At 48.0% G+C, this 25,986-nt stretch overlaps 1 protein-coding gene across 4 annotated transcripts; it reads right to left on the reverse strand.

Annotated features, from left to right (window-relative positions):
• Positions 1 to 1,143: 1,143 nt before the first annotated feature.
• On the reverse strand, positions 1,144 to 25,000 carry LOC146869124 (winged helix repair factor 1-like). 4 transcript variants are annotated; one of them, XM_085617916.1, is made up of 7 exons: positions 24,857 to 25,000; positions 15,010 to 15,130; positions 14,777 to 14,922; positions 10,688 to 10,923; positions 9,514 to 9,611; positions 5,011 to 5,158; positions 1,144 to 3,265 (listed from the first exon to the last, which is right to left on the reverse strand). In XM_085617916.1, the coding sequence occupies exons 1-7, from the start codon at positions 24,860 to 24,862 to the stop codon at positions 3,220 to 3,222; spliced, it is 801 nt and encodes a 266-aa protein (XP_085474042.1). In that variant the 5' UTR covers positions 24,863 to 25,000; the 3' UTR covers positions 1,144 to 3,219. The 4 variants fall into 4 exon arrangements, with proteins under 4 accessions (XP_085474042.1, XP_085475542.1, XP_085473249.1 ...); XM_085619416.1 differs by having other exon boundaries at positions 15,010 to 15,145; XM_085617123.1 differs by lacking the exon at positions 5,011 to 5,158 and having other exon boundaries at positions 24,857 to 24,991.
• Between the last annotated feature and the right edge of the window lie 986 nt (positions 25,001 to 25,986).

Consider the following 25,986-nt stretch of genomic DNA (forward strand, 5'->3'; position numbering starts at 1 on the left):
CTTTTGCGTGTTCCTAGACAGATGCGTGCCCTTCCCCTCCACACCCCAAATATAAGGACACACTGTAACGCCCTGAACGTCTCAGGATCGTTTAACAGACACGACAATGAGGACGCAACCACTTGTGAAGGGTTAGTTCTTTTAATGAAGGCAAATAAAATACAAAGAACAAACAAAAGTTATAGTCACTGGAATCCTCCAGGCTAAGTACGTTACCAGCCCACAGCACGGATGGTCCTAACCGTCCTCTGCATATACGCCGATCCCAGCGTATGCCAACAGAGGGCAGAAATGAAATGGCCGACAATGCCAATCGGTAGGCTGTGAGGGGCACGAAGAGTGTTGGGGAGAATCGAGGAGTCAGGGAAACACCCAGCCGGGGTCTCTACCTGAAGGGAGCAGCCGCTCAACCTCTTCCTCAGACTGCACCGGGACGCGGAGTCACCTCCTGGTGATGTGTCACCGATACCCCAATCACAAGCAAGAAGACTGAACCGAGAGCAGCCGCTCGATCGATCCTGTGGACTTCCGAGTCTGTAACGCGGCAAACACCTCCTGGTGTGCGTTACAGCTGGCAGTCCCTGTGTCTCTGGTCGGGCTGGGAGTTACGACTCCAACCAGCAAAAGCGCCACTGCGCTTGGACTCAGCCGAGTCAAAAAGCGAAGCTCAATGGTTGACCGGTAGAGCTTCCGGGTCCTTCACAGGTGACGATGGGGCAAGACACGGCCCAGGGAGTAACGACTCGACCTACCTCCGTTCTTGCCTTACTGGAGCACCACTCCGGAACACTGCTCTTCACGAAGCAGGTACGTCGGTGTAAACACAATATCCGACAGCCTTGTACCTCCCGGTTCCTCCCTTTATAGGGAGTGTTTTCCTTGAGTTATGTAACAGCTCTCCTGTTTACATAAGGGCGTGTTTCCCTTGAGTTATGTAACAGCTCTCCTGTTTACATAAGGGCGTGTTTCCCTTGAGTTATGTAACAGCTCTCCTGTTTACATAAGGGCGTGTTTCCCTTGAGTTATGTAACAGCTCTCCTGTTTACATAACCTCTCAACCGCTAAGCATCCTGGGAGATGTAGTCCGTTTTCGCTGGTTACCGTTTTCCTCCCCTCGTATGACAGGAATTCTTGACACACACAGAGTTTCACTGCTTTTATTGTGATCATTATGTATAGTGTTCAACCTCATGATTAAGAATTCATAACAATAAACTGGCATCACAGACTCCAGAATCACAAACCGACTACGCGTTTGGACCCAAATGACGTGCACCGACCTCCTAAACAAGTGACGTCCTTTTCTCCACACCCAAACACCTTACTGGCTATATGATTTTACACCCTCGTGTGTAGCTCTTTCGGTACTCTTTATATAGGCTTTAAGCCTAACCATCTCTCTATTCTTGGCCTATGCAGTGACCTATACGTTAAATCAGACCCTAACAAAAACCCTAATCCTAGCTTCAGCTTTGTACAACATTATTCCTGTGGCATTAGGGCCTAATTAAGAGTGGCTTGTTAAATTACATGTTTGTTTTTATTTTGACACATCTAATTATTATCGGTTAAGTTAAACACCCCAACATACGTTACATTTGGGCAGGTATGACATGCTGAAACGTAACGGGTGAAAACTATATAGTATTTACAGAATCATGCGGGTTTGGTGCATCAAACACCAAAACCCACATTATTCCCCAACAACTCGTAACAAGTGGTATTTATTGCACTCGATAAATAACGTACCCCATGGTTTTGGTTTTATCCTGTGCGGACTTTAGCACCTAAACTCGTAAACAGGGCCTATGATTGTTCCTTATTTTCTCCATTCACTGTGGGGGCACTTTCCGTCATGGCATATTCCAACAATGTCACAACAAAGGGAGGGACAGGATATGACAGGATGCATACCAAGGACACAGGTCAAAAGCAGAGCTTGCTTAGCGAGACTGCCTCAGCAAACACCGCCACCCCCCTCCCCCCCATTGGTTCATTGTTTTGGGAGTTTCCGTGTGCAAGTCCCAACATTGCTCTTGTTTAGAGAAGAGCAAGATTGGGTCTGGCAGTGCAGACTCCTTGTCATGTCTAATCACAGGTGTGCGGTTACCTGGGCATTTTTGGTACCGGGCAGCACCCCTGTGTAGCTGCTCTGTGATAGTCAACAAACGCAGCCCCAAATGCTAAGAACACTTCTATATGAAAATCCATCCCAATGTGTGGTCAATGTGAGTCAGCTACCCCTGTAGGTCTGGTATTGTGATGGCTAGGTGCCCATAGGATACTGAGGTGAATAGCTAGATTTTGACATAGGCTGGTTTGTGAGGGCTAGTTGCCATAAGATGCTCTCACTTCTTGGTGGCTGGCGTGTGAGAGGTCAGTCCCATGTGCATCTGAGCCTGCCCTACATCTTCTGAAGACAGGGTTCCATATGATGCTGGGACTTCCTGGCTGCCTTTAGAGAACCGGTCCCATAGGATTTTGAGGGTTTAACATATGCTTGTTTGTGAGGGTTAGCTGCCGAAGGACGACGGCATTTCTGACTGCCTTGCGAGAGCTAGGTTCCTTGGGATTCTGAGGCTGCCCTATATATGCAGGTTTGTAATGGCTAGTCGAGATAGTGCACTGCGCTTTACCAGTTGGTTTGAGCTAAGGTCCCCTAGGATGCCGGGATTTCCGAGCATATGTTGGACAGCGTGACGCTTCCCAACTTTGCAAGGGCATTAGGGGCTTCCCAGCTGGTATCTGAGCATTCCGCCCCTCCCTGCAGCTTTGTAGTGCTTCATACTTCGGAGTACACCGCGGAATGGCACTCATTTTGTCAACCGCGGACATCTATCTGCTGCTTGGCTTTGAACCCGTGACCTGCGGGTTTCAGCCATCTGTACAGCAGAAGCATTAACTTAACTTACAACTATCACTTTATCACAGTATAGCTTATAAAAATAAGACGTAGGCCCAGCCCCTTCCATCTAGGAGTGGCGATAAACCATCTGTGCAGAAATCCACTTTGTTAAGTCAACATTCCAACAAAAGGAAAGAACTGGCATCGCCTTCAAAATAAATTAAAATGTCAAAAGACTAGCAGAGCAGGTCTCCACTCCTGGCACAGACTCTTGGGCGTGATCCACCATGGCAGGAAAAGGCACAATTGGCTGCAGTTCACCAGTATGAGGGAGGCCATCTTGGATTGAGGCACTGGGCAAGGCACACAGTTGGTCACGTATCTGCCAGGCGCAGCAAGGTCCCGGATGTCGTGGGGATGCTAGGGAAGAGAATACAGAGGGAAGTTAGACGCATACAGGCTAAATTAGCCACAAGCTTTGTTGCCCGGAGGGTTGAGACCCATTCCTTTGCTTACCCTACCTTAGATCACATATTTGGACATTCTGCAACACAGAGCTCTGTATCCCCAACTGCTTTGGAAGGAGGCAACCACCACTGCCCACCCATTAAAAGGCCCCCCTTCTGCCTCAGAAGCAGTGCTTGTTTAACTGTGGTCCGAGATAACCTGGTGTTCCTTCTTGTGTGCCAGGAAGGGGGAATGGTGACGGGGGGAGGGGGGGGGGGGGACGGGGGAGGGGAGGGTAATCTGCATGTAGAGTGCCTGGCTATAGTTTGGGCTGGAGTGGATTCCTGCCCAATGCGAGGGCTGGAGTCCGTATCTTAGATCGGGTGTGGTTCCCCGTGTGAGGTTGGTGCTGAAGCTCGACTCTTGCTTGGTCTGAGGGGGTGCCTCTTCAAGGCGGGCAGTGGTGGTTGCTTCCACTGTGGTGATAGTTGCTTCCTTGACAAACAGATGGTGATACAGATGCTCTGTGTCGCATTTTTAACAACACACACAACAATCAGACACTCTGTAAGCAATGCTAGGGAAATGCAGTTAAGCCCTCACCTATACGCAAGGCCCCAGGCACTGCAGTAGACTGCTGCACAACAAGGCACTCAACAGTCCTCTAGGTAGGCAAGCACTCATGACCTTGAAGAGACCATCATTCCCAGCCCCAGGGTGTAAGGCGACATCACATCCTGCCTAAGAAATCGTGTAATAGCTAGTAAGCGAACGCCATCTTAACCTGTACACTGGCACTCCACCCTAGCATTTACGGGACCGTCACACTACTCTGAAGAGACATGCACTAGAGGACCGGTCTTTCAGGGTCGTCACAGCACCACAACGAGATGAGCAACCCTGCGCTTGTGTGTGAGTGCACAACACACCGAAGAGACCATTACTCCAACCGTGACCTATAAGAACACACCATACTGGGAGTTCCTGTTTCACGTCACAAGGTCACTGGTCCATAGATGCCCTCAAGGAGTGTACGCCAGAAGGGTATTGGGGCAATGAAGAGTTAGGAGGTAAACAAAAGGGGTTCAAATGCAGATGGGTGGTTCACAGCAAGGTCTGCTTTTAAAGGTTGGGGGCCGTGAGGAGAGTAGGGATGATGAAAGCAATGTACGGACACACTCCTTGGGCTTGTGCTGCTTAGGTCTGACAGAGAGATCAACACCGAGGTGAAGGCAAGAGAGCGCCCTGCATGCTGATATTCTTCCAAGAACAGTGAGACACGAGTGGCCAATGGCCAGTCGCAGCACTGATGGTTACAGGGTGTAGGGGCAGACATGCATCATCAGAGTTGGGTCTGAGGGTGTCATGGTGAGGCCTGCGGGAGAACTTCCTGTGGAGTACAGTAAGTGAGGCAGTGTTGAAGGAGACAAGGCTGTAGAGCAGTTGCTGCCCTTCTTTATGGCACGTTGAATGTAATGAGACAGGAAGGATGGGTGCTAGGAGGTTTGAACTTATTGCCTCTGTGTAGATCACCAAATCGTAGTCTACATCTTCCGCTAAGTATGTCCCTTCAAACAACGCCAGGTTGCCTTTCTCTAGATTAGCAATGCCACCACACTCCTCCGTCTTTCAGACACCTCCTCAAACCTTCAGCCATGGCACAAGGAACATTAGGCCATGCAACGAAGCAAGGACTTTCTACAGCAGTCCTACATTACCAGTCAACGAGCTCCGCGCCAATGAGGTCGTAGATGTGGTACTGCAGACCGAGCTTAACGTTAAATGGCACTTTCCGGCTCTGGAAGTCCTGCAGGAGCACCTCTTTATATTTGGTTTTTCGAATTACACCCAGGAGGGTTTTCCGACCTAACAAAAACAAAACCAAAGAAAAAACAACGTAAACAATGAAAGAAAGTAAATAAGGAAAGGAAGATAGTCAAAGCACTTCCAGTTGTATAAGATGCCTATGCAGTGCGAGGAGGCCATGTGAAAGAGGCCTCTATACCTCTTTAGAGATGCCTGAAGGACTCTTTGGATGCAGTTCTTCTGAACACTTTACACAACAGGCCTGTTTAATGTTTTGGTAACAGTATGCGAGGCTCTGACAACATGTTGGATGGTGTAAGCAACATCTGTTCGGGAGAAAGGGGTGGTAAAAGAGGAATGTCCCAGAAGGCCCCGTCCTCCCGTTCATGAAGGTCTTCAGACCCTCCGTGTTTTTTGTGCTAACCTCCCACGGGATATGGAGAAAGCACGCGTTTTTCCTGTATAACCCTCAATCACCAGGGTTGCCCCTTTGTGGCATGCTTCATCATATGGTTCTATCGTTCCACTACTGAACGTGGCGTGCTGCGACCTATGGATTATGTGAGAGCAATAAGCAGTGTACTCTAGATGACGAAAGGAATAGGAAATGGTAAGGGTTCTAAGTGGAGGTTAGCTATTGTGCTAGTAAATGCTTCCAGAAATACAGTTCAAGCAGGAGACCAAGGCAGCTGCCTTGGTTAAGCTGCTGTGCCTCTAACAGGATGCCCACTCTTTGCCCCCTACCCAGTAGTGGAACTGTGTTCTGCTGTAACATACTACAAGACCATCAGAAATGTGCCCAGTCTATTGTAAGACATGGGTGCAAAAGTGCCCTCGCACTTGCACACCAGCACAGCTCCGTGCCACGAAAGCACAGCTCCGTGCCTCTAAGAGCACCGTCCCTTCTAACCGGACACTGCCGAGGCTCATCTTTCTCTCCACTAAATCAGGCAAACTCAGTCCTCCTAAATATAAATTCTATCACAGAACCATAGTAGATCTGCAAACTGCAGGAACTGCTTGTGCCCCCAACCAATAGCACATTCTTGCATGTAGTCCTTCAATCGCTACTGCGAGAAGAGGCTTCCAGTATCCGCCTAAACAGCCTTATTGGGAATTTATGAGCTTGTAATAAAAACTGCGCCATTAATACTGTGCAGGAGTCACAACTTAAAACCGGCTTGAGTGCACAATGGCAAGGGGAACCATACACACAGTAATGCGTGCTGTGCAACTGCTTGAACTAAATACAGTTATGCACAAATGTACAACTGCTGAGGTTCATTCTGGCAGTTCAAAAAGGAGGCCTGTGCTAACGAAGAAAAAGCTTGCCAGCCGAGCACCACCTGCATGTTTAGAGCAGAGAACTAAGAAATAATAAAATGGACAGTAAGCATTCCTTTGAGACATTGGCTTGAAGCTAGGCAGAACTGATTAAAAACGTCATTAATGTAATGAAGCTACCCACAGTGCCTATGCTCATGGCAATCAATAAGCCAACCTCTTCACAGTTGTGGGCCTAAACTAAAAGCAGGAAATAAAGGTGACATGGATGAGAATACATACGAGTGCAGCTTACATCTACAACGAGGGGGCAGGAGGAGAAACACACGACAGAGACAGCAACATGGGGGCAGGGGATAAGCACAGTAGTGAGACAACAACATGGGGGCAGGGGATAAGCACACTAGTGAGACAACATGGAGGGCTGGGAGGTTGTACAGGGAGAAAAGCACATGGGAAAAAGAGCAGCCACGAGGGGGGTGGTCAAGCGAGGGGAGATTTTGGGAAAGAAACACAAGAAGGATGGAGCCAGAAAACACATGCACTCTGATGGAGTGCTTATGCAAAAAGGAAAAAAAATGAATTCCTAAAAGTTATGTTATGTGGTTTTATATAGCGCATAGCTGCCCTGGCAAAGGGGCGTCCCAGCGCTGAAGCATAAACTGCAGAAGCAGTAGAAAACAGAAGCCAGGTAATTTTTCATACTCCGGATGGCGATGGGGAGCGTATTCCAAAGTTTGGCTGCCAATACACGAAAGGAGAGCCCACCCGCACAAGCCTGCCTCACCCGAGGAATAATCGCCAGGTGCTGGCCCATAGACCGAAGGTGACGGGAGGGAATGTAAGATGTAAGCAGATTGGCCAAGATATCTGGAGAGGAAAGATTTAAGATTTTAAAGGACATACAGAGAATCTTGAACTCTCTGTGTTTCGCCTACGAATAGCACTAGAAGTAGGGCAAGTCCTGGGCAGACCCAACAGAGTTCTAGCCGCATCGTTCTGGACCCTTTGCAGTCTTGTAATTTCCACCTTATTGGCTCCCAAGTAGAGTGGATTGACAGAATGAAAGCCTGAACAATCATCTGCCTCATGGGCGGGTCAAAGAACCCTAGCACTGGTTTGAGCCCCAGTAGAATGCCACAGCATGTTCCTGCTACCTTCTTGGTTTGCATCTGAAAGCTTCGGTCAGAGTCTACCCACACACCCAGATTTCTTACCACCTGTGTGAGGACGGGTGCACAGCCCAGCTTAGCAGGCCACCAGCGCTCACTCCACAGCTCGGTGTCTCTCCCAACTAGCAGTACCTTGGACTTGTTGGCGTTGAGTTGAAGACAGTTGGCTGTCATCCACTCAGAGATGATCTCCAAATCTCGTTGGAACTTAGAAGCATCCTGCCCAGTCATCCGAGAGTGCAACTACCAACTGTTGTCCGCATAGGACACTGCTGTGAGCCCTCTGCCTTTTGCCACTACTGCCAGAGGTTGTATATATAGATTGAACAGTGTCGGGCTAAAAGCTGAGCCCGATGGTATGGATCTTGGAAGCAAAGGGGGGGGGGGGGGGAGGAGGGGGAGTGGGGGGGGGGGGGGGGGGGGGAACTGCAACCTGGAAAGTCCTGTCAGTTAGGAAGGAGACGAACCACTCAATGGCAAATTCCACGATGCCCACCTCCTCCAACCTCTGCAGCAGGATCTGGTGGGATACGGTGGCAAACGCGGCAGTGAGATCTAACAAAATCAGTGCCAGTGTGCGACCCTCGTCTAGAGCCCCCATCAGATGCTCAGTTACAGCCAGGAGAGCTGACTCCGTGCTGTGGCCCGTCCCAAAACCGTTCTGAGAGGGGTCCAGTAGGTTATTCTCCTCCAAATAGCCTGTAAGTATGGAATTAATATAGGCCTCCATAATCTTGGAGACCCAGGGCAGGAGAGAGATGGGCCGAAAGTTCTCCGGTTGATCAGTATCCAGCTTGGGCTTTTTCAGCAAAGGGGCCACCCTGGCTTGCTTTCAAGCTCTGGGGACAGCTGATGTGGACAATGACAGATTGATGAAATGGCTCAGAGACGGTAGCAGCCCGGATAGAGATTTCAGGAACTGGTCCAGCTTAAGGGGGGGGGGGGGTCAGCAGGAGAGCCTGATTTAATCGTATGGCAGAGCACAACAAGCTCCTCTTGAGGGATGGGTGGAAAAGCAGCCAGAGTATGGCTAGATAAAGGTCCGGACACAGGCCCCTGATAAACTGCGTGTTGAGGGAAGGATCTATATATAGTTTCCACCTTCTTCACAAAGAAGGAGGCAAGGGCCTCACATTGCGCATCAGATGATACGGAGGGTGTTGTAGTATCTGCCGAGGTTTTAAGTGCTTTTACTATAGAGAAGATACTTTTGAAGTGAGCAGTGGAAATAATTCCTCAAAGTGAGCAGTGGAAAGAATCAAGGGGATGGTAAAGAAGCTATGCACCAGGGCCTGGACAAACACAAAATATACAAGGAAAGCTTTCAAACGAGAAGCAAGCAAATGAGAGTGCCAATTAAGGCAACCAATGGGCGGACTTTAAGCCGTCCTAAGTTATTGATAAACCCACAAAAGAACTTTTGCAAACGGACTGATATGTCACCTAAAAACCGGTGAAATTATTTAGCCCCATCTTGGTATGAATAGAAGCTTCACTCAGAAATACCTCGGGCTTTTGGTTGGTTGCAGGGTATGTACTGATGCATGGGCGGTAGTGTCCAAGCCCTGTATCCCAACACCCGCAAGCATGAGTTACGCATGTGTGAAGGAGCATCATTGGTGAATTTTGGGCTGCTAGGTTTTGCAACGGAACCAATACCTCACTGTAACTGGGTTTTGTTTCCTGTGAATTTCTCCACATGTGAAGGTTACTGCGTTTGCACTGACTGCTAAAGTTTAAAAGAAAAAAAAATCTAGTGAATACATTCATGCACATAAAGAGAGACTATCTTTTGTCTGTGCAGTGCTTATAGGATGTTGAAGGCCTCGGGTGTTTGGCTACATAATTTGACACGTTTATAATGAATTATAGGTACGTTTCCGTAAAAGCGCTGTAAAATACCACCAGGCCACTTCGTGTAAATGGTTAGTGTATAGCTTTTCCATAGAAACTACAAACCATTCACAAAGTATTTCACGAACCGCCCGGCATTTGGTATCGAAAGCCACCAACTTCCAGCATCCCTCACTGTCAGCACACCGGCGTGAACAAGTAGTCTGCAAAGAAACGTAGGACAACAGGTTTAAGAGAAGCGGCGTTTTTAGTATATTTAAAGCAAAATCAGTGATGAGGGTTATGCACCGAGGTCTGATATAGTTCTGCCTTCCAGTACATGATATTCCAATAGATAACAAAGATGCAAATATAAGTCCAACTACGAAGTGAATGACTCATGCACAGCATGGAAATCTAGAGTAGCTTAGAGTATCATATTTCATACACCTCATTCCGTACTTGCTGCACCACCTATTCCAGTACTGCCACCCATACATCTGTGGTCAATGCAGCTTACCATTACATCTATCAATGCGTTCTATTCCAGTACTGAGCCCACACACAGGGTCCGGCAATGCACCACAATCCTGACCTGATGTGTCCTCTCCTATTCTGGTACCTGTGCCACCACCTGCACTGCTTACAATGCCAGTAAATGGACTTGCACAAAGCTCTGCCTGAATTACAATCCTGGCCAGATGTGTCCTATCCTGGTACCTGGGCCACCACCTGCAGTGCTTAAAATGCCAGTAAATGGACTTGCACAAAGCTCTACCTGAATTACAATCCTCACCTGATGTGTCCTATCCTATTCTGGTACCTGGGCCGCCACCACCTGCATTGCTTACAATGCCAGTAAATGGACTTGCACAAAGCTCTGCCTGAATTACAATCCTCACCTGATGTGACCTATCCTGGTACCTGGGCCGCCACCACCTGCATTGCTTACAATGCCAGTAAATGGACTTGCACAAAGCTCTGCCTGAATTACAATCCTGGCCGGATGCACCACTTATTATTCCGGTACTGGACAGGCACACAACCCTCTTCTGCGTTCTTACTTTGGAAACCCTTTGTTACCTATGGATAACCAGGCACAGCTCGGACACTGCACCATGTATTATTCTTGTACTGAGGCCCCGATACAGTCCTACAAATACACTTGTGGTCTGACTTGTAGCACTGCCTACTATCTCAGTTCTGGGTCCTAAATGCACCTTTGTGAGATTGTGGGGTACGTTACATAGGGGATTGCAGGAGGACTCAAGGGAGTAGTGCAGCAAGACTATGCACTTACGAGATCTCACGGTCATGGAAGCCGTGTTGCGACAGCATCTGCTCTTTGCTGAAGCTGATATCATGGCAAGAAGGCAGCACCTTCTCAAGGAACTTGTGCACCGTGGTCGACCCAGCCTTGCCCTCTGCAGCCGCTCGCACTTTGCTAACATAGTCTTCCGTGAAAACCACACCAAAGACGTCAGTGTCGAAGCCTTGCTGGAACATTCGGATCTCACCCTGCTCCTTCATGTCACTCTGTGGGGGGAATGGAGGGAGAGAGCGTTAATAATCTCTACATGGAGCCAAAAAGACATCTCACAACACGAGAATGAAGACGAGCTAAGCAGGGATCAAAAGGGCATTTGGTGGTAACATTTAATGATCCATTAAGGATGGCATCGCCCTGTATGTCACCGTATTAGTAAGGAGACTTCATTGTACAGAGATCACTGCATCATTTGTGATTCTCAGACATGAAAAACCAGGCCATGGCGCCCTTTTGAAGGACCTTTATGTGGTTTTTAACTCTTTAAACTCCAATGGATCTTGTTAATCACCCTCTTCCTCTCTAGGTAAGAGACAGATTAGGCAGAATAGCTGAGCTTCATGGAGAGTTGTGGGAAATCTTGAGCCTGAACGATTGAGACTTCTGACCCTACTGATACACTTGGCCATAGATGTATCCTTCATACTTGCATTTCAGTTTTCTTTGCATTTACCAGCCCCCTACTGTCATGATCAGCCATCCTCCAGAAAAGAGGTTGACTCGGCTATATGTATGAGTGATCCCCCATGCACGGTTAAATGTACTTGATTATTCTGAGGGACAGTCATTAGAAAGGACAGTTCCCAGAATGGCAAACACAAGCATCCAGTTTCTAGCAATGTCAGTGCCTTTAAAGGTTGGATAAAATAGCCATCTCTGCGACACTAACAACATACCCGATCACAATGCCACCCACACACACACTCTCCTCCCTCGATGGAACTGTTTACGTACTTAACTCAAAAAGTACAAGCTCCTAAATGTCAGTTTCTTTCTATACATTCTTCTATATGTAAAGCTTGCTTTGAGTGAACATGCTCGTGGACTTTATTCCACATGTATGTGCTCCTAAATGTAGATGATTTCCTGTAAATTATTCTATGTGTAGGTGAGCATTTATGCCCCTACTTTTTTTGCACTGGTTTGACATACCCAAGGAAATTAGTTAACTCTTTCCCATGGAGTGTCACGCATTCCTTTGTGAGGGTGTTCTTGTACTTTTTATGTATGCACTTATTCCAAAATATTGCACTTTCCTGGTCAATTAAATACATAAGCCACTAAAATGTAAGGGCCAGATGTAGGTGGCCAAATAGCGAGAGTTAACTCTGAAATTCGCAGAATTTCAGCGCTTGCGATAGCTAATAAACCATGTGAAACGTAGAGGCAGAAACACAAACTCGCTAAATGAGGAATCGCTAAAAACAACTAGCGATTCCTTATGTAGCGAAAATGCTACACCGACTCACTATTTAGCGATAAGCAAAATAAAGAATCGCTAAAAGAAATTCGCTAAGCAATGCACATAAACTCGCTATTGCCGAATCATTAAAAAAATAGCAAATTAAGAGTCGCAAAATACCATGAACTCAAAGCAGGAGGTAACCAGGTGCACAGCATATAAACAGCCCCAGAATGCATCAGCCTGAACACAATGGCGGCCCTCTATGTCATTGCAAGGCGGTCATGGATACGAGCTGCAGCACAAAGGATCTTGAGACGACAGGAACGCGTATACAGATTGCGCCTCCCCTTATTCCAACTCAGAGGCTGAAATACATGAGAGGTACCGGCTTCACCCAAACACCATCCTGGACCTGATACGGGACCTGCATCCAATCCTGGAGCACCAGACACCAAGGGCGCACGCAATAACTCCACATGTACAGCTACTCTGTTGCCTGCACCTACTGGCATCCGGCAGTTACCAAGGGGTAATAGCTGCGGCAGGTGGAGTCTCACAGAGTTGCCTGTCATGTTTCTTCAATACATTCCTGGATGCCATGTTGCAAAGGATGCCTCACTACATCCAATTCCCCAGCCCACAGGCAGAACTGCACAAGACAAAGATGGACTTTTATCAGAAGGCCCAGTTCCCACATGTCATAGGGTGCATTGACGGGACACATATACCAATCTGCCCCCCCCTCTGCGTCTGAGTACATCTACCGCAACTGCAAATCCACACATTCAATCAATGTACAGGTTATATGTGATGCTCCTCACATCATCACCGACATAGTTGCCAAATTCCCAGGGAGCACGCAGGATTCCTACATCGTCAGGAACAGTGGGCTCTATACCAGTCTTGTTTGGGGTGGACCTGTGTTGCCAACCTCCATGGGGGACTGTGTTACAGATGCGTGTACACCATCATCCTGAGGGGTCTGTTGTGCTTCCTGGCTCTCATCCTCTGTGCCCTCCATCTCCTGGAGGCTACCCACTGTATACCTCCTGGCTCGTGGTGGTGGTGTGACGTCAGCAGGTGATTGGACATCCTCCTCCAGTGTGTTGTGCTCCCTGGAAGCCTCTTGTGTCTCTCCTTCTGCAGCCTGGCGCGATGTTTCGACTGTGGATACAGGATGTACTATTACTCACTTGTCTGGCAGTATTTGCCTACAAACAAATTTCATGACTGCCAATCTAGCTGTCTGTCCCCCGCTTGCTTATCTATTGATGCGTTTGACATGCATATGCTTTTTTGTGGACTGAATGATATGCTATTAGTTGATAGGGACTACATCTCCCATGATGCATTGCTGATTTTAGGCAAAACATGGCCTGGGTTGGGATTCATGCAGGGGGATTGGGGTTAGGGAGGGGGCACAGCATGCTGTGCATGCATCTTACCTTGTCTGTTGGACCCTGTGGCTGAACTGTCCACGTCTCCAATGCCACTGACGCTCTCCGGCTGGAGGGTGGACTCCACCATTTGTTCCAATGCAGTCGGTGCAGGTGATGTCCCCCCCCCACATGTCTTTCTGGCTTGTTTGAGCCGTTCGGCCACCCTCTCCTTGGCACGTTTCCGGAGATCGTACCAGCGCTTCTTGAGGTCCTCTGTTGAGCGATGGGTGACTCCGATGGCATTGATTTTCTTCTGGATCACTAGCCAAATCTTCAGTTTTTGTGACTCAGGGACGTGCAGGGATTTTTTTTTACAGAAGAGCTGGTCGTGATCCTTCACCACCTCCTCTATTAGGACCGCCAACTCCCTCTCACTGAACTGGTGTTTACGCTTTCTTTCTGCAGCATCCTTCCCCTTCTCCTGCGAGTCCATGGTTCTGTTGTTGTGTATCAGCTAGGTGGTAGCTGTGCAGCTCCTGTGCTTTTGCTCCTGCTCCCTGCCTCTCCAACAGCTTCAGGATCAGTGTAGCTGCAAGGGGGGTGTGGCCACTTTCTGATTGTGAGGTCATCAGGAAGCACAGGAATTGCGGATTCACAGCTTTGCGATTTTTTTAAATACCGGGTTCGCTATTTACTGATTCGGTAATATGGAATAGGTAATACCGATTCGGTATTTTTAATAGCGAATTTTACAGAAACGCTAACTTTTAGAGATTTTTATCTACATCGCATAGAATGAGTTCTTAATAGAGAATCAGTAAATGTTGCTATTAAGAACGCGCTATTTCGGTTTTACCTACATCAGGCCCTTAGTTTTTCCTTATGCAGAATTCTTTAACTACCTCTTCTTGAATATGAGCATGCTTATATATGCTCATAAAGTAGGTATCTACTAAATTACCATATGCTTAATATCTGTATGCTATATTCTATGAGGGTATGTATGTTGGTGCACCCTTCTTGTGCAATATTCCACACACAATTCCCTAATGGAAGTCTGTTGTTCTATTCCTCATAAATGTACATTATCGTTACCTGTGAAATATCATGTGCGTTTAGTCCCTACCTGTTCTGTATGCAGCTGTTCTGCAATGTTCAATGTAGTTTTCCATGTGCTGAGGCTTTGCCAAATGGACCAGATGCCGTATCATCAACCCACAATACCCATTTATCATACTGAAAAGCTGATCCAGTGCTGTTTGATTCGCGGTGCCCTACCAACTGGCGATCAACTGCTGTGCGATCCTTCACCAGGCTGTAGATCTGGTGTTTCATCACCACAGGGGGCAGAGAGTCCTCAAAGAGCTTGCGTGGAAACAGCGATGTTAGGTGCTGCAAAGCAGTCCTTGCATCCTGCAGGCCAGCTGAAAAAGAAGAAACAGGCCTAGTATGAAGGATGATGAAAGCAAGTCAACTGAGTGGGGGCGGCTCTCACCAAAGATGGTGTATACCTGGAAAGAGCGTGGGAGCCACATTCTCTTCTCCTTGGCAGTCGTTAATAGGAATAGGCTCCGCCTTGCGTTTCTTCACTTTAAATGTATCACAGATTAATTGCCGCTTTCGGTCCATGGCCTAGAAAAAGATGCACTGTATAAAAAAAAATATATATATATACATATATATGTTCATTTGAACTGCTTGGAGCAATGAAACTGTTCAGTTTCAGTTCACTAAATACATGCTATTTAGCCAATACTTAACCTTTGACACTTTGTGGTATGAAAACGATGCCATTGAAACTAGAAATTCTAAAATGGCAGTTAAAATACACATATAAAAGCAACTGTAAAACTTGCTTTCACATGCAAGACCTAATCAGTAAGGATATATGTTATTGCTTCTAGATACCATTTGATCAACCTTAGCAACCTATTACAAATGATAGAATGATTGTTACTGTGCTCCACGTTCTCCAACATTAAAATATTCCTCCGTTGGATCCCATCACCTTTACACTAAACCCAAGTTCTCCAGTATTAGGGTGTCTTTCATAGATTCACATGCTTGAATATTCCCCGTCGTCGGAGTGGGAGTCCCACGGTAAATAAAATAGCAATATATATATATATATATATATATATATATATAGTAAAATATATACATAAGTAATCATATAATTAGTGCATATAGGTGTAAAACACACATAGTGTACCTATAAGAGAAAACTCCATAGGAATACAATGGAGAGAGACAAAAGACCTTTGTAGTCTATCTCTGTCATTATGTAAGTCCGAACTCCAGCCAATCAGGCGTCAGCCCCTCTCTAGAACCTTCTCCTCAGAGCTTCTCACCTCAGATTTTCTACCGCACGTCGTGTGACAGGGAGTCTCCCTGAGCTCTGCTCAGTTTTTGTCAGTAAGGATGTCTTCTAGTAAGAAATCTTTGTTCAGACCATGTTCTTCATGTGGAAAGCTGCGTTTGTTCTCTGAGGACCCACACAGTAAGTGCATTTACTGTTTATATCCTGACCATGAGGTGGCAAAATGTAAATTTTGTAGAACTTTTTCTACAAAAACTCTAAAGGACAGAGAGGGCCGCCTGCTAATATGGCTACAGAGACTGAAGGACAAGGATAACCCACTCTCTGATGTGGAAAGTCTCTTTTCTGGTCGTTCCCAACCAGCCTCTAAGCGCAGTAGTGTGCAGGAGTTACCATCTCCTTTCCTGAAGAAGAGGAAGCTGGCTTTGCCTCTGACAACTGCCACCTCTGTGGTCTCACCTACTGCTTTGTCGCCTAAGGGACACTGTTCTCAGGCTGCTGAGGCGTCTACTTCCTCTGGGAAAAAATTGTCAGCCTCGTCGACGTTGCTCCCAACGACGAGATCTGCTGTTTCTACCTCGTCGACGGTGACCCCGACGACGACGTCAGCTGCTTCGTCGTCGACGAGCGTTATGTCGACGTTATCCTCGTCGACGATTACCATCAGTTCTTCGAGGGCGGTGACTTCTATTGTGCCCATTACTTCGACGTCGACGAAGAAGACAAAGGGTCCGTCGACGAAGACTGTGCCGTCGACGAAGACGTCGTCGAGCTCGTCGACGCCCGCTCCGTCGGCGAAGAAAAAGAAGATCCCGTCGACGACACTGTCGACGGTGGTTCCGTCGACGAAAACCTTATCTACGAAGACCTCGACGACGGCTCCGTCGGCAGCGGCTCCGTCGACGGTGGCTCCGTCGACGGTGGCCCCGTCGACGACGGCTCAGTCGACGGCGATTCCGACGACGGCAATTTTGTTGCCACAGACTTCGTCGACGATAATTCCGTCGACCATCATTCCGTCGACGACGGCTCCATCGACGAGTACATCTCCACAGACATTCGTAAGGGTACAAATAAGAGGTGTTGCGTCTACCCAGAAAACAAGAAGGGAACAACAGCCTCAGCTAGCTTCAGCATCGGTTTCATCTTTAGCTGGAGTTTCTTGGACACCGTTACCTCCTACTGTGGGCCCGGATAGCCAGGAACATAATATTCCTGTGGGAGATGCACAGCCTCCCTCACCATTATTCGCTACGGATTCGGATCAGGAGTCCGAAGGGTTACCGGAGTCTTTCGGAACGGCACAAAGTCCATCCGACTTAGTTATTAAGTGCCAGGATGTCAGTAGTGAGGATGAGGATCCGGTATATATACACCAGGCCCCTCCGAAGCATAGAACGGCGACCCTTCCTTTGTCGCTCATTACTAATCTCCAACGCATGTTGGACGACTACAACCAACGGTTCCCTCTATCCCCTCAACGTTCAGAGATTCCGTCAACCCCGGTGATTCCAGCAGTTGTTCCACCGGTACCTATTGTAGATCCTGCTCCTCAGATGCCGCCTGTACCGCCACGACAGGTTCCGGAAAGATTGTTGCCTCATTATGAGCCTGTAGAGGAAGGCCCTCAGGACACAGAAGAGGGTGAAATCCCAGATGATGATGGGGATGTAGATGACAATGATGATGATATGGCGGAGTGGGACAATTACCAGGCACAAACACCATCCCCCTCACAGATAGTAACAGGGGATTCACCTCCAGTGGACATAGCCAACTTTCACCAACTGATGGAAAGGGCATCACACCATTTTAAGTTAACAACGGAGCGCAGGGAGGAAGATTGCTTCCTTTATGATTTCAAGAATCAACCTTACAAACAGACTCATGCTATTCCCATAGTTGAGTTTATTTGGGAAGAGGGCAAGAAGTTAATGCAGACACCAAATACCTTGCCAGCTCAGGTGCCTCGATTAGAAAAGAAATATAAGGCACCAATAGGAACCCCAGCATGCCTCACGGGTCAGGCTAAACCTGAGTCGGTCGTAACGCAGGCAGCGCAACGTAAGGCGAAAAATCCGGCATCTTCTATCACCTCACCTCCGGATCGTGACGGACGTCGGATGGATGCCATAGGGCGTAAATTCTCTTCTATGGCCTCTACGGTGGTTAGAGCAGCTAATGCCTTGGCCATCCTGGGACGATATGACAGACAAGTTTGGGCTGATATCTCGGATGTGGTTCAGGAGTTACCAGAGCCATCTAAAGTGGAGGCAATGAAGTTGCTCCAAGAGGGAGAAGCGGCATCGGCGGAAATAATCGATTGTGCAGTAGACATCGCCTGCATGGGTTTCCGTCAGCTTGCCGGAGCGGCTGTTCTGCGTAGGCAAGGATGGTTAAAATCTACATCCTTTCGTCAGGAGGTTCAGTCCATGATCCTAAACATGGCATATGACGGAGAGTCTTTATTTGGGAGCCATGTCGATGAAGCTCTACAGTCCATAAAGAAAGACACTGAAACAGCTAGATCACTAGGAAGCCTTCAATTTCAGCGGAGTAATTTTCGTGGTGCACGCGGACGCGGCACCTCCTCAAGTTTTCGAAGAGACAATAAACAATACAAACCTTACAATCAAGGGTCCAACCGTTACTCTTATGGACAGCAACAGCAATCATCACGGCAGCAAACCTCCAAGTCATATAGAGGAAAATCTTCATACAGAGGAACCGCATCAAAGAGACAGTGACTCTTACCGGACGGACAAGGTTGGAGGTCGAATCTCTCTGTTCTTTTCCCAATGGTCCTCCATCTCAAAGGACCGTTGGGTTTTGGACATTGTGAAGAAGGGACACGCCTTAGAATTCACCAAATTCCCTCCTCCCACTCCACCCTCCGGAAATCCACCAGCTCACATGAAAGAACTGTTGCATCAAGTACGACTTTTAAGGCAAAAAGGAGCTATAGAACTGGTACCAGTGTCTCAGAAGGGAAAAGGTTTTTATTCCCGGTTCTTTTTGATCACAAAGAAGAACGGAGAGTGGAGGCCCATCCTCGATCTAAGAGCACTAAACAAGTATATAAAGAGCCAATCCTTCCGTATGATGACGCTGGTAGACATCTTGCGCTTACTCTTGCAGGAAGATTTTCTGGCGACGATAGATCTCCAGGATGCCTATTTTCATATCCCTATTTTACAGCGGCATCGAAAGTTCCTGCGTTTTCGAGTGGGTCAACACGATTACCAATTCAAAGTGTTACCATTTGGCCTGCGCTCGGCCCCTCGAGTGTTCAAGAAGGTACTGGCTCCAGTAATAGCGTATTTGCGCCTCCAGGGAGTGCAAATATTTCCATACCTGGACGATTTTCTCCTGAAATCTCAGTCAAGCACTCACCTGCGACAACACACTCTTCTGTGCCAGAACGTGCTTCGCTCTTTAGGCCTATCCGTAAATGTGGAAAAATCCCAACTTCATCCGTACCAACAAAGAGATTTCCTGGGCGCAACTCTGGAGACTGTGTCAGCAAAGGCATTCCTCTCCCAGGAGCGTCTCAAAAAGATGCTGCGACTGGTGGCTCTGATCAGATCAAGAGAGTCAGTTTCTGTGAGACTATTAAAATCATTTCTGGGAATGGCGTCATCATCCATTGCCTTGATCCCTCATTGCCGGCTGAGGACACGTCCTATTCAGGAAGCTCTGGATGCTCAGTGGCGTCAGGTAACGGGATCTTTCCACGACATGATATGTGTCACAGATCAGTTAAAGTCAGCACTCGCATGGTGGGCAATTCCAGCCAACTTGACGGAAGGCATGTCCTTTCTGTCGTTGCCACCGGACAGAACACTCACAACAGACGCCTCATTGGAAGGATGGGGCGCACATTTGGAGGATCTCTCTGTGAAGGGAAGATGGTCCACACATCAAAGATCTTGGCACATCAACAAGTTGGAGCTCATGGCGATTTTTCTGGCTCTAAAATCATTTCTGCCTTTGCTCCAAGGAGAGTCAGTGCTAATACAGACAGACAACACAACCTGTATGCACTATGTCAACAAACAGGGCGGAACAAAATCCCCAAGTCTCTCCAGGTTAGCTCAAAGAATTTGGGACTGGTCTCTCAGTCATCAGATCTTGCTTACGGCAGTACACCTGCCAGGAGTATCCAATGTCCTAGCGGATTCCCTGAGCAGGTCCTCCTCGTCGACCCACGAGTGGGAGTTACACCAACCCACTCTAGAGAGGATATTCCAACTATGGGGCCATCCGCTACTCGATCTCTTTGCTACGCCGGAGAACCGGAAATGCCGAAATTACGCAAGCTGGCATCCCCACAAGGAATCTCAAGGGAATGCCCTTTTGATAAACTGGTGCAATCTATTTGCGTACGCCTTTCCTCCAATACCCCTCATACCTCGGGTTCTTTGGAAGATGAGGAGACAACCTTGCCACCTGATCCTAATAGCCCCGCGCTGGCCACGGCAAGCGTGGTTCTCAGAACTGCTCCTCCTGTCCCAATGCCAACCAATCCTCCTGCAACATCGGACGGATCTGCTCACAATGAGCGAAGGGAGAATTTGTCATCCAAATCCCTCCTCACTGAGCTTATCAGCCTGGAACCTGAACACCATGAGTTCGCCCACCTAGACATCCCGCAGGATTGTAGGGATATTTTGGCCCAGGCAAGAGCACCTTCTACAATCAGGACGTACAAGTTTAAATGGAAACGTTTCTGCCATTGGTGTGCTGCTAACGGAGTCCATCCGATACATTCCACGGCAGAACAATTGCTACCATTCTTCTTGCACCTAGCCAGTTCTGGACTGTCGCATGCAACCCTAAGGGTTTTTCTAGCAGCCATTTCACGTTTCCGGCAAGATGGATCAAGTTCCCTTTGTTCCTCTAGAATAATCCGCCAATTCTTTAAGGGTCTATTCCGGAAATTTCCGCCAGTTCGGCGTCCTCCTCCGTTGTGGCACCTCAACGTTGTGTTAGCACAATTGATGAGACCTCCGTTCGAGCCCATTCACAAGGCCGACCTAAAATATCTCACTTGGAAAGTAGCTCTACTTCTGGCACTAACGTCTTCTCGTCGTGTCAGTGACATCCATGCTTTTACCATCAAACCTCCGTTCCTGCAGTTCAAACCGGATGCTGTAGTGTTACGCACCAATCCATCATTTCTACCCAAGGTGCCTACTGACTTTCACATTAATGAGCCAGTAATATTAAAGACATTTTTTGCCAATCCTCAGACACCTGCAGAACAAAGACTACATTCTTTGGACGTCAAGCGGTGTCTTAAGTTCTACATCAGTAAGACAGCTTCTTTCAGGAAATCAGATCAACTTTTTATAGCATATGGACGCTGTCATAAAGGACGTCAGGTTACTAAACCAACGATTGCACGCTGGATCTCGGCAGCTATTGTCTTCTGCCACCAAAGGGCAAATAAACCTCTGCAGTCTCCAGTGAGGGCACACTCCACTAGGGCAGTATCATCATCTACTGCCTTATTTGCTGGAGTATCTTTGCAACACATCTGCAGAGCAGCTACGTGGTCGACCAGACACACGTTTACTAAGCACTACTGCTTGGCAACTTTAAGCGAGGAGGATGCTGCAGTGGGACAGGCAGTGCTGCGCAATCTTTTTAAGTAAGGTGAGCCTCTTCCTCCCGCCTCCATATTGTTTCCATATATATTATGCATTTACAATGTTACAGTTGTTCAATACTGTTTTTATGCATAAGAAGATTGATTATCTATATATGTTGAATCTATTTTGGCATGGAAACAATGGTGATTGTTACTGCTAGCTATTCTATATTCAAGCATGTGAATCTATGAAAGACACCCTAATACTGGAGAAGAACAATTGTTACTTACCTGTAAACAGGTGGTTCTCCAGTATTGGTGTCTTTCATAGATTCACATGCGACCCTCCCTCCTCCCTTCAGAGGCTCTCTTCTCCTCATGCACTTTACAGTCACTCTTGTGCTACGAAAATCTGAGGTGAGAAGCTCTGAGGAGAAGGTTCTAGAGAGGGGCTGACGCCTGATTGGCTGGAGTTCGGACTTACATAATGACAGAGATAGACTACAAAGGTCTTTTGTCTCTCTCCATTGTATTCCTATGGAGTTTTCTCTTATAGGTACACTATGTGTGTTTTACACCTATATGCACTAATTATATGATTACTTATGTATATATTTTACTATATATATATATATATATATATATATATATATATATATATATATATATATATATATATTGCTATTTTATTTACCGTGGGACTCCCACTCCGACGACGGGGAATATTCAAGCATGTGAATCTATGAAAGACACCAATACTGGAGAACCACCTGTTTACAGGTAAGTAACAATTGTTCATTTCATACATATTTGATTCAATACTATAGGCCTTATTACGATGTCAGGTGAAAACTGGACCGACCGACCGACCTACCTCCTGTCCCGATCGCCTAATTTCAATGGTGCGGTCGCATTCTCCTATTTCTCAATGGGAGCTGCGTTACGGCCGACATATTCAGGCCCCATATCTTAATTAAATTAAAACGCCCATATCTTAAATTAAAATAAAACGCAGGGCTCCCTAGCCTTACCAATATTAATAAACATTAAAGTAAATTAGGGAATAATAGCCTCGATGAGTAATCTGACATTACAAAATTCCAAGGCTCAACCAGCTGAACTGCTGTTTGAAATTAATTTTCCTTTGTTTGCTACAGCACTGGTTTGTTTTCTAAATAATATCATGCTGGAAATCTTCCTTTATTATTTTTTAATTTGTACTGTGCAGGTTGCGTTGACTGTGCTTAACCTTAATTTGTAAAGCTATGTTTGTAGAGTTTATGTACAAAGAACTGAAAAACAATCTAAACTACACTTACACAAATGCAATTTGAAATAAATTCAGTTACAAAAATAGTGAAACCATCTGACAAATTATAAATGGTAAATTAAATAGGGATCCCTAATAAATTTCACACGCTTAGTTTCTAAGTTGTTCATTCCCTTACAAACTAAAATTTTAGAGAAGCCCCACCAAATGTTAAGAATTGAATTAAATTAATCATAATTTTGCATCCTTTTTCATGGGTCGAACCCAGAGAATTTGCCTAGCCTCCTTCCCATCGGAACACAAGAGCATCCTACAAGGTTCATAACTCAACCCCACCCTCCGTCTCCCTCCCTCCATCTCCCTCCCTCCCCCTCCCTCCGTCACCCTCCATCTCGCTCCCTCTCCCTCCGTCTCCCTCTCTCCATCTCCCTCCCTCTATCTCTCTCCCTCTGTCTCTCTCCCTCCCTCCGTCTCCCTCTATCTCTCTCCCTCCCTCCGTCAGCTCCCTCTCCCTCCCTCCCTCCGTCTCTCTCCCTCCGTCTCCCTCCCTCCCTCCGTCTCCCTCTCCCTCCCTCCGTCTCCCTCTCCCTCCCTCCGTCTCCCTCTCCCTCCCTCTCCCTCCGTCTGTCTCCCTCCCTCTGTCTCCCTCCCTCTGTCTCCCTCCCTCTCCCCCTCCCTCTGTCTCCCTCCCTCTCCCCCTCCCTCTGTCTCCCTCCCTCTGTCTCTCCCTGTCTCCCTCCCTCTGTCTCTCCCTGTCTCCCTCCCTCTGTCTCTCCCTGTCTCCCTCCCTCTGTCTCTCCCTGTCTCCCTCCCTCTATCTCTCCCTGTCTCCCTCCCTCTATCTCTCCCTGTCTCCCTCCCTCTATCTCTCCCTGTCTCCCTCCCTCTATCTCTCCCTGTCTCCCTCCCTCTATCTCTCCCTGTCTCTCTCCCTCTGTCTCCCTCTCCCTCCCTCCGTCTCCCTCCCTCTCTCTCTCTCCATCCATCTCTCCCTCCCTCCGTCTCCCTCCCTCTGTCTCTCTCCCTCCCTCTCTCCCTCCCTCCGTCTCTCTCCCTCCCTCTGTCTCTCTCCCTCCGTCCGTCTCTCCCTCTCTCCGTCTCTCCCTCCCTCCGTCTCTCCCTCTCCCTCCCTCCGTCTCCCTCTCCCTCCCTCCGTCTCCCTCTCCCTCCCTCCGTCTCCCTCTCCCTCCCTCCGTCTCCCTCTCCCTCCCTCCCTCCCTCCCTCCCTCCGTCTGTCTCCCTCCCTCCGTCTCCCTCCCTCCGTCTCTCTCTGTCTACCTCCCTCTGTCTCCCTCCCTCTGTCTCTCCCTGTCTCCCTCCCTCTGTCTCTCCGTCTCCCTCCCTCTGTCTCTCCGTCTCCCTCCCTCTATCTCTCCCTGTCTCTCTCCCTCTGTCTCCCTCTCCCTCCCCCTGTCTCCCTCTCCCTCCCCCTGTCTCCCTCTCCCTCCCCCTGTCTCCCTCTCCCTCTCTCCCCGTCTCCCTCTCCCTGCCTGTCTCCCTTCCTCTCCCTCCGTCTCCCCCAGACTGCGCCTCTTTGTCGCCCTCTCTCTGTCTCCCTCCCTCTGTCACCTCACCCCCTGTGTGTGTCAGCCCTCAGCCTGGGCTGAGACAGCTTCCACGCGCACAGCAGCACCAAAGTACTTCACAGGTCTTTAAAAGACCACTTACATGTTAATAAAGCTTTGTTGAATTTCACCTCTTAGGCCTCTGCATCTCCACTTTGACAATCACTGGAATCCCCCGGACCCCACAGAGCAGAGTCTCAGAGTCCGGGCTGCTAACACTATTTAATTTTTTTTTAAAACACATTTAGGATGTCTGCAAGGTCCGTGACTAATACATTTAACTACTCAAATAGTTCGAACAAATCGGGGTTGTTAAGCTTATCTTTGGATCCGTGCATGTACACACCGTTTGGTTCACTGCTAACTTTTAAACAGTGTAAACCAACTGCTGTGATTCACAAACGGGCATTGTTTCAAGGAATAATGTTTTATTCGTTCAACGTCTGATTCGAAAGCGTCTTCATCGGTAAACACCACCCGTTGACGGTTATACATACATTTCACAAATAAACACATTATTTAACGGGGCTGACCGTTTAGTCATTTTGTGTCAAAACTTTCCGCATGAATCCCTCCATACAAACGCCGTGAAGGAGAGCTCAGACAGTACCTGCATCTCAGCGCCAGACCACCCTCACGGAGTCCTGCCGGGCTGGGTCTACGAGCACCGGTTCAAAGCCCACCGGATCCCGGTCCCAGCTGAGCGACTGAATCTGAACGTTGGTGTTGGTGTGTGACTACACCATATGACGTCAGCGCGCGCATTGCGTCATGGCTCTCCTGCTATTGGCTGGAAGCTGGCGGGCTCGTGCTATTGGCTGGGACCTGCGTGTGCGTCCTCCCAAGGGAGTGCACGCGCCCAGCGATGGCTGCTCGTGGTTCTCAGTGCGTGTGGCCGCGGTGGAAAGGGACATGTCGTATACAAAAGAAACAAGCACTGGCACAGCCAATAGCGCTCGTCTTTGGGGCCAATGCTTGTTGTTATATCTGGGCATGTTGAGAGGCTAGGGACTGGGCCTCGATGCCGGGTTGGGAGCACAGCAATGACCTGCTCAATTTGAATGCGTAGGTAATACAACAGGAATAACAGGAAGGTAGAAAGTTCGGCTGGTTAGAAAGGTAAGGAGGGGTAGAGGCAGCCATGGTGGTGAGGGGAGAAACAGAGGCATGCTAGGAGAGCGCGGTGAGGGAGGGAGGCGAAATGGGAAGAGGCACTGAAAGGCGTTTCAGGTAAAGACCGTAGTGAGGCAAACGGAAGGGTAGCGAGGGGTGAAGGGTAGACAAAGAAGTGAGGTGTAGAAGAAAAAGATTCAGGAGCAGAGACAGATAAATCAAAGCTGGAACGAGAGAGGGCCAGGTAGAGAGAGGGAGAGGTGTGTCAGAGACAGGTAGAGACAGCTGAGGAAGAGCGAATAATAAAGAGTGAGGTAGACAGCTGAGGTAGAGGGGTGCGTTGATATAAAGAAAGTGCAGAGATGTGTCAGAGAGATGTTACTGAAGAGGAAAAGAAGTAGCGGTATTGAAGAAAGGAGTAAGGTACTAAAAGAAGTAAGGGGGTGAACAGAGGTAGAACAAGTGTAAGGGGAGAGAACACGTCGAAGATGAATGGCAGGGTAAAGTGAGCGATCAGGCACTGAGTGTGAGGAGTGGGATACAGAGGGATATGTGACAGTGAGCGCGAGGTGTGGGGTACAGAGGGATATGTTGTGGCAGTGAGCACGAGGTGTGGGGTACAGAGGG

This window comes from Triturus cristatus, chromosome 1_1 (assembly GCF_964204655.1).
Source record: "Triturus cristatus chromosome 1_1, aTriCri1.1, whole genome shotgun sequence".
NCBI classification, from domain to species: Eukaryota; Metazoa; Chordata; class Amphibia; order Caudata; family Salamandridae; genus Triturus; species Triturus cristatus.

Bases quoted from the DNA above. Each gene is read 5' to 3' on its own strand.
- LOC146869124 (XM_085617123.1), bottom strand. The intron at 10,924-14,776 runs GTAGGGCACCGC...TTCCCCCCACAG, and splicing joins CAGCAGTTGATCGCCAGTTG to AGTGACATGAAGGAGCAGGG. The intron at 3,266-9,513 runs GTTTGTAGTTTC...TCTCTTCCCTAG, and splicing joins CGTGAAATACTTTGTGAATG to CATCCCCACGACATCCGGGA.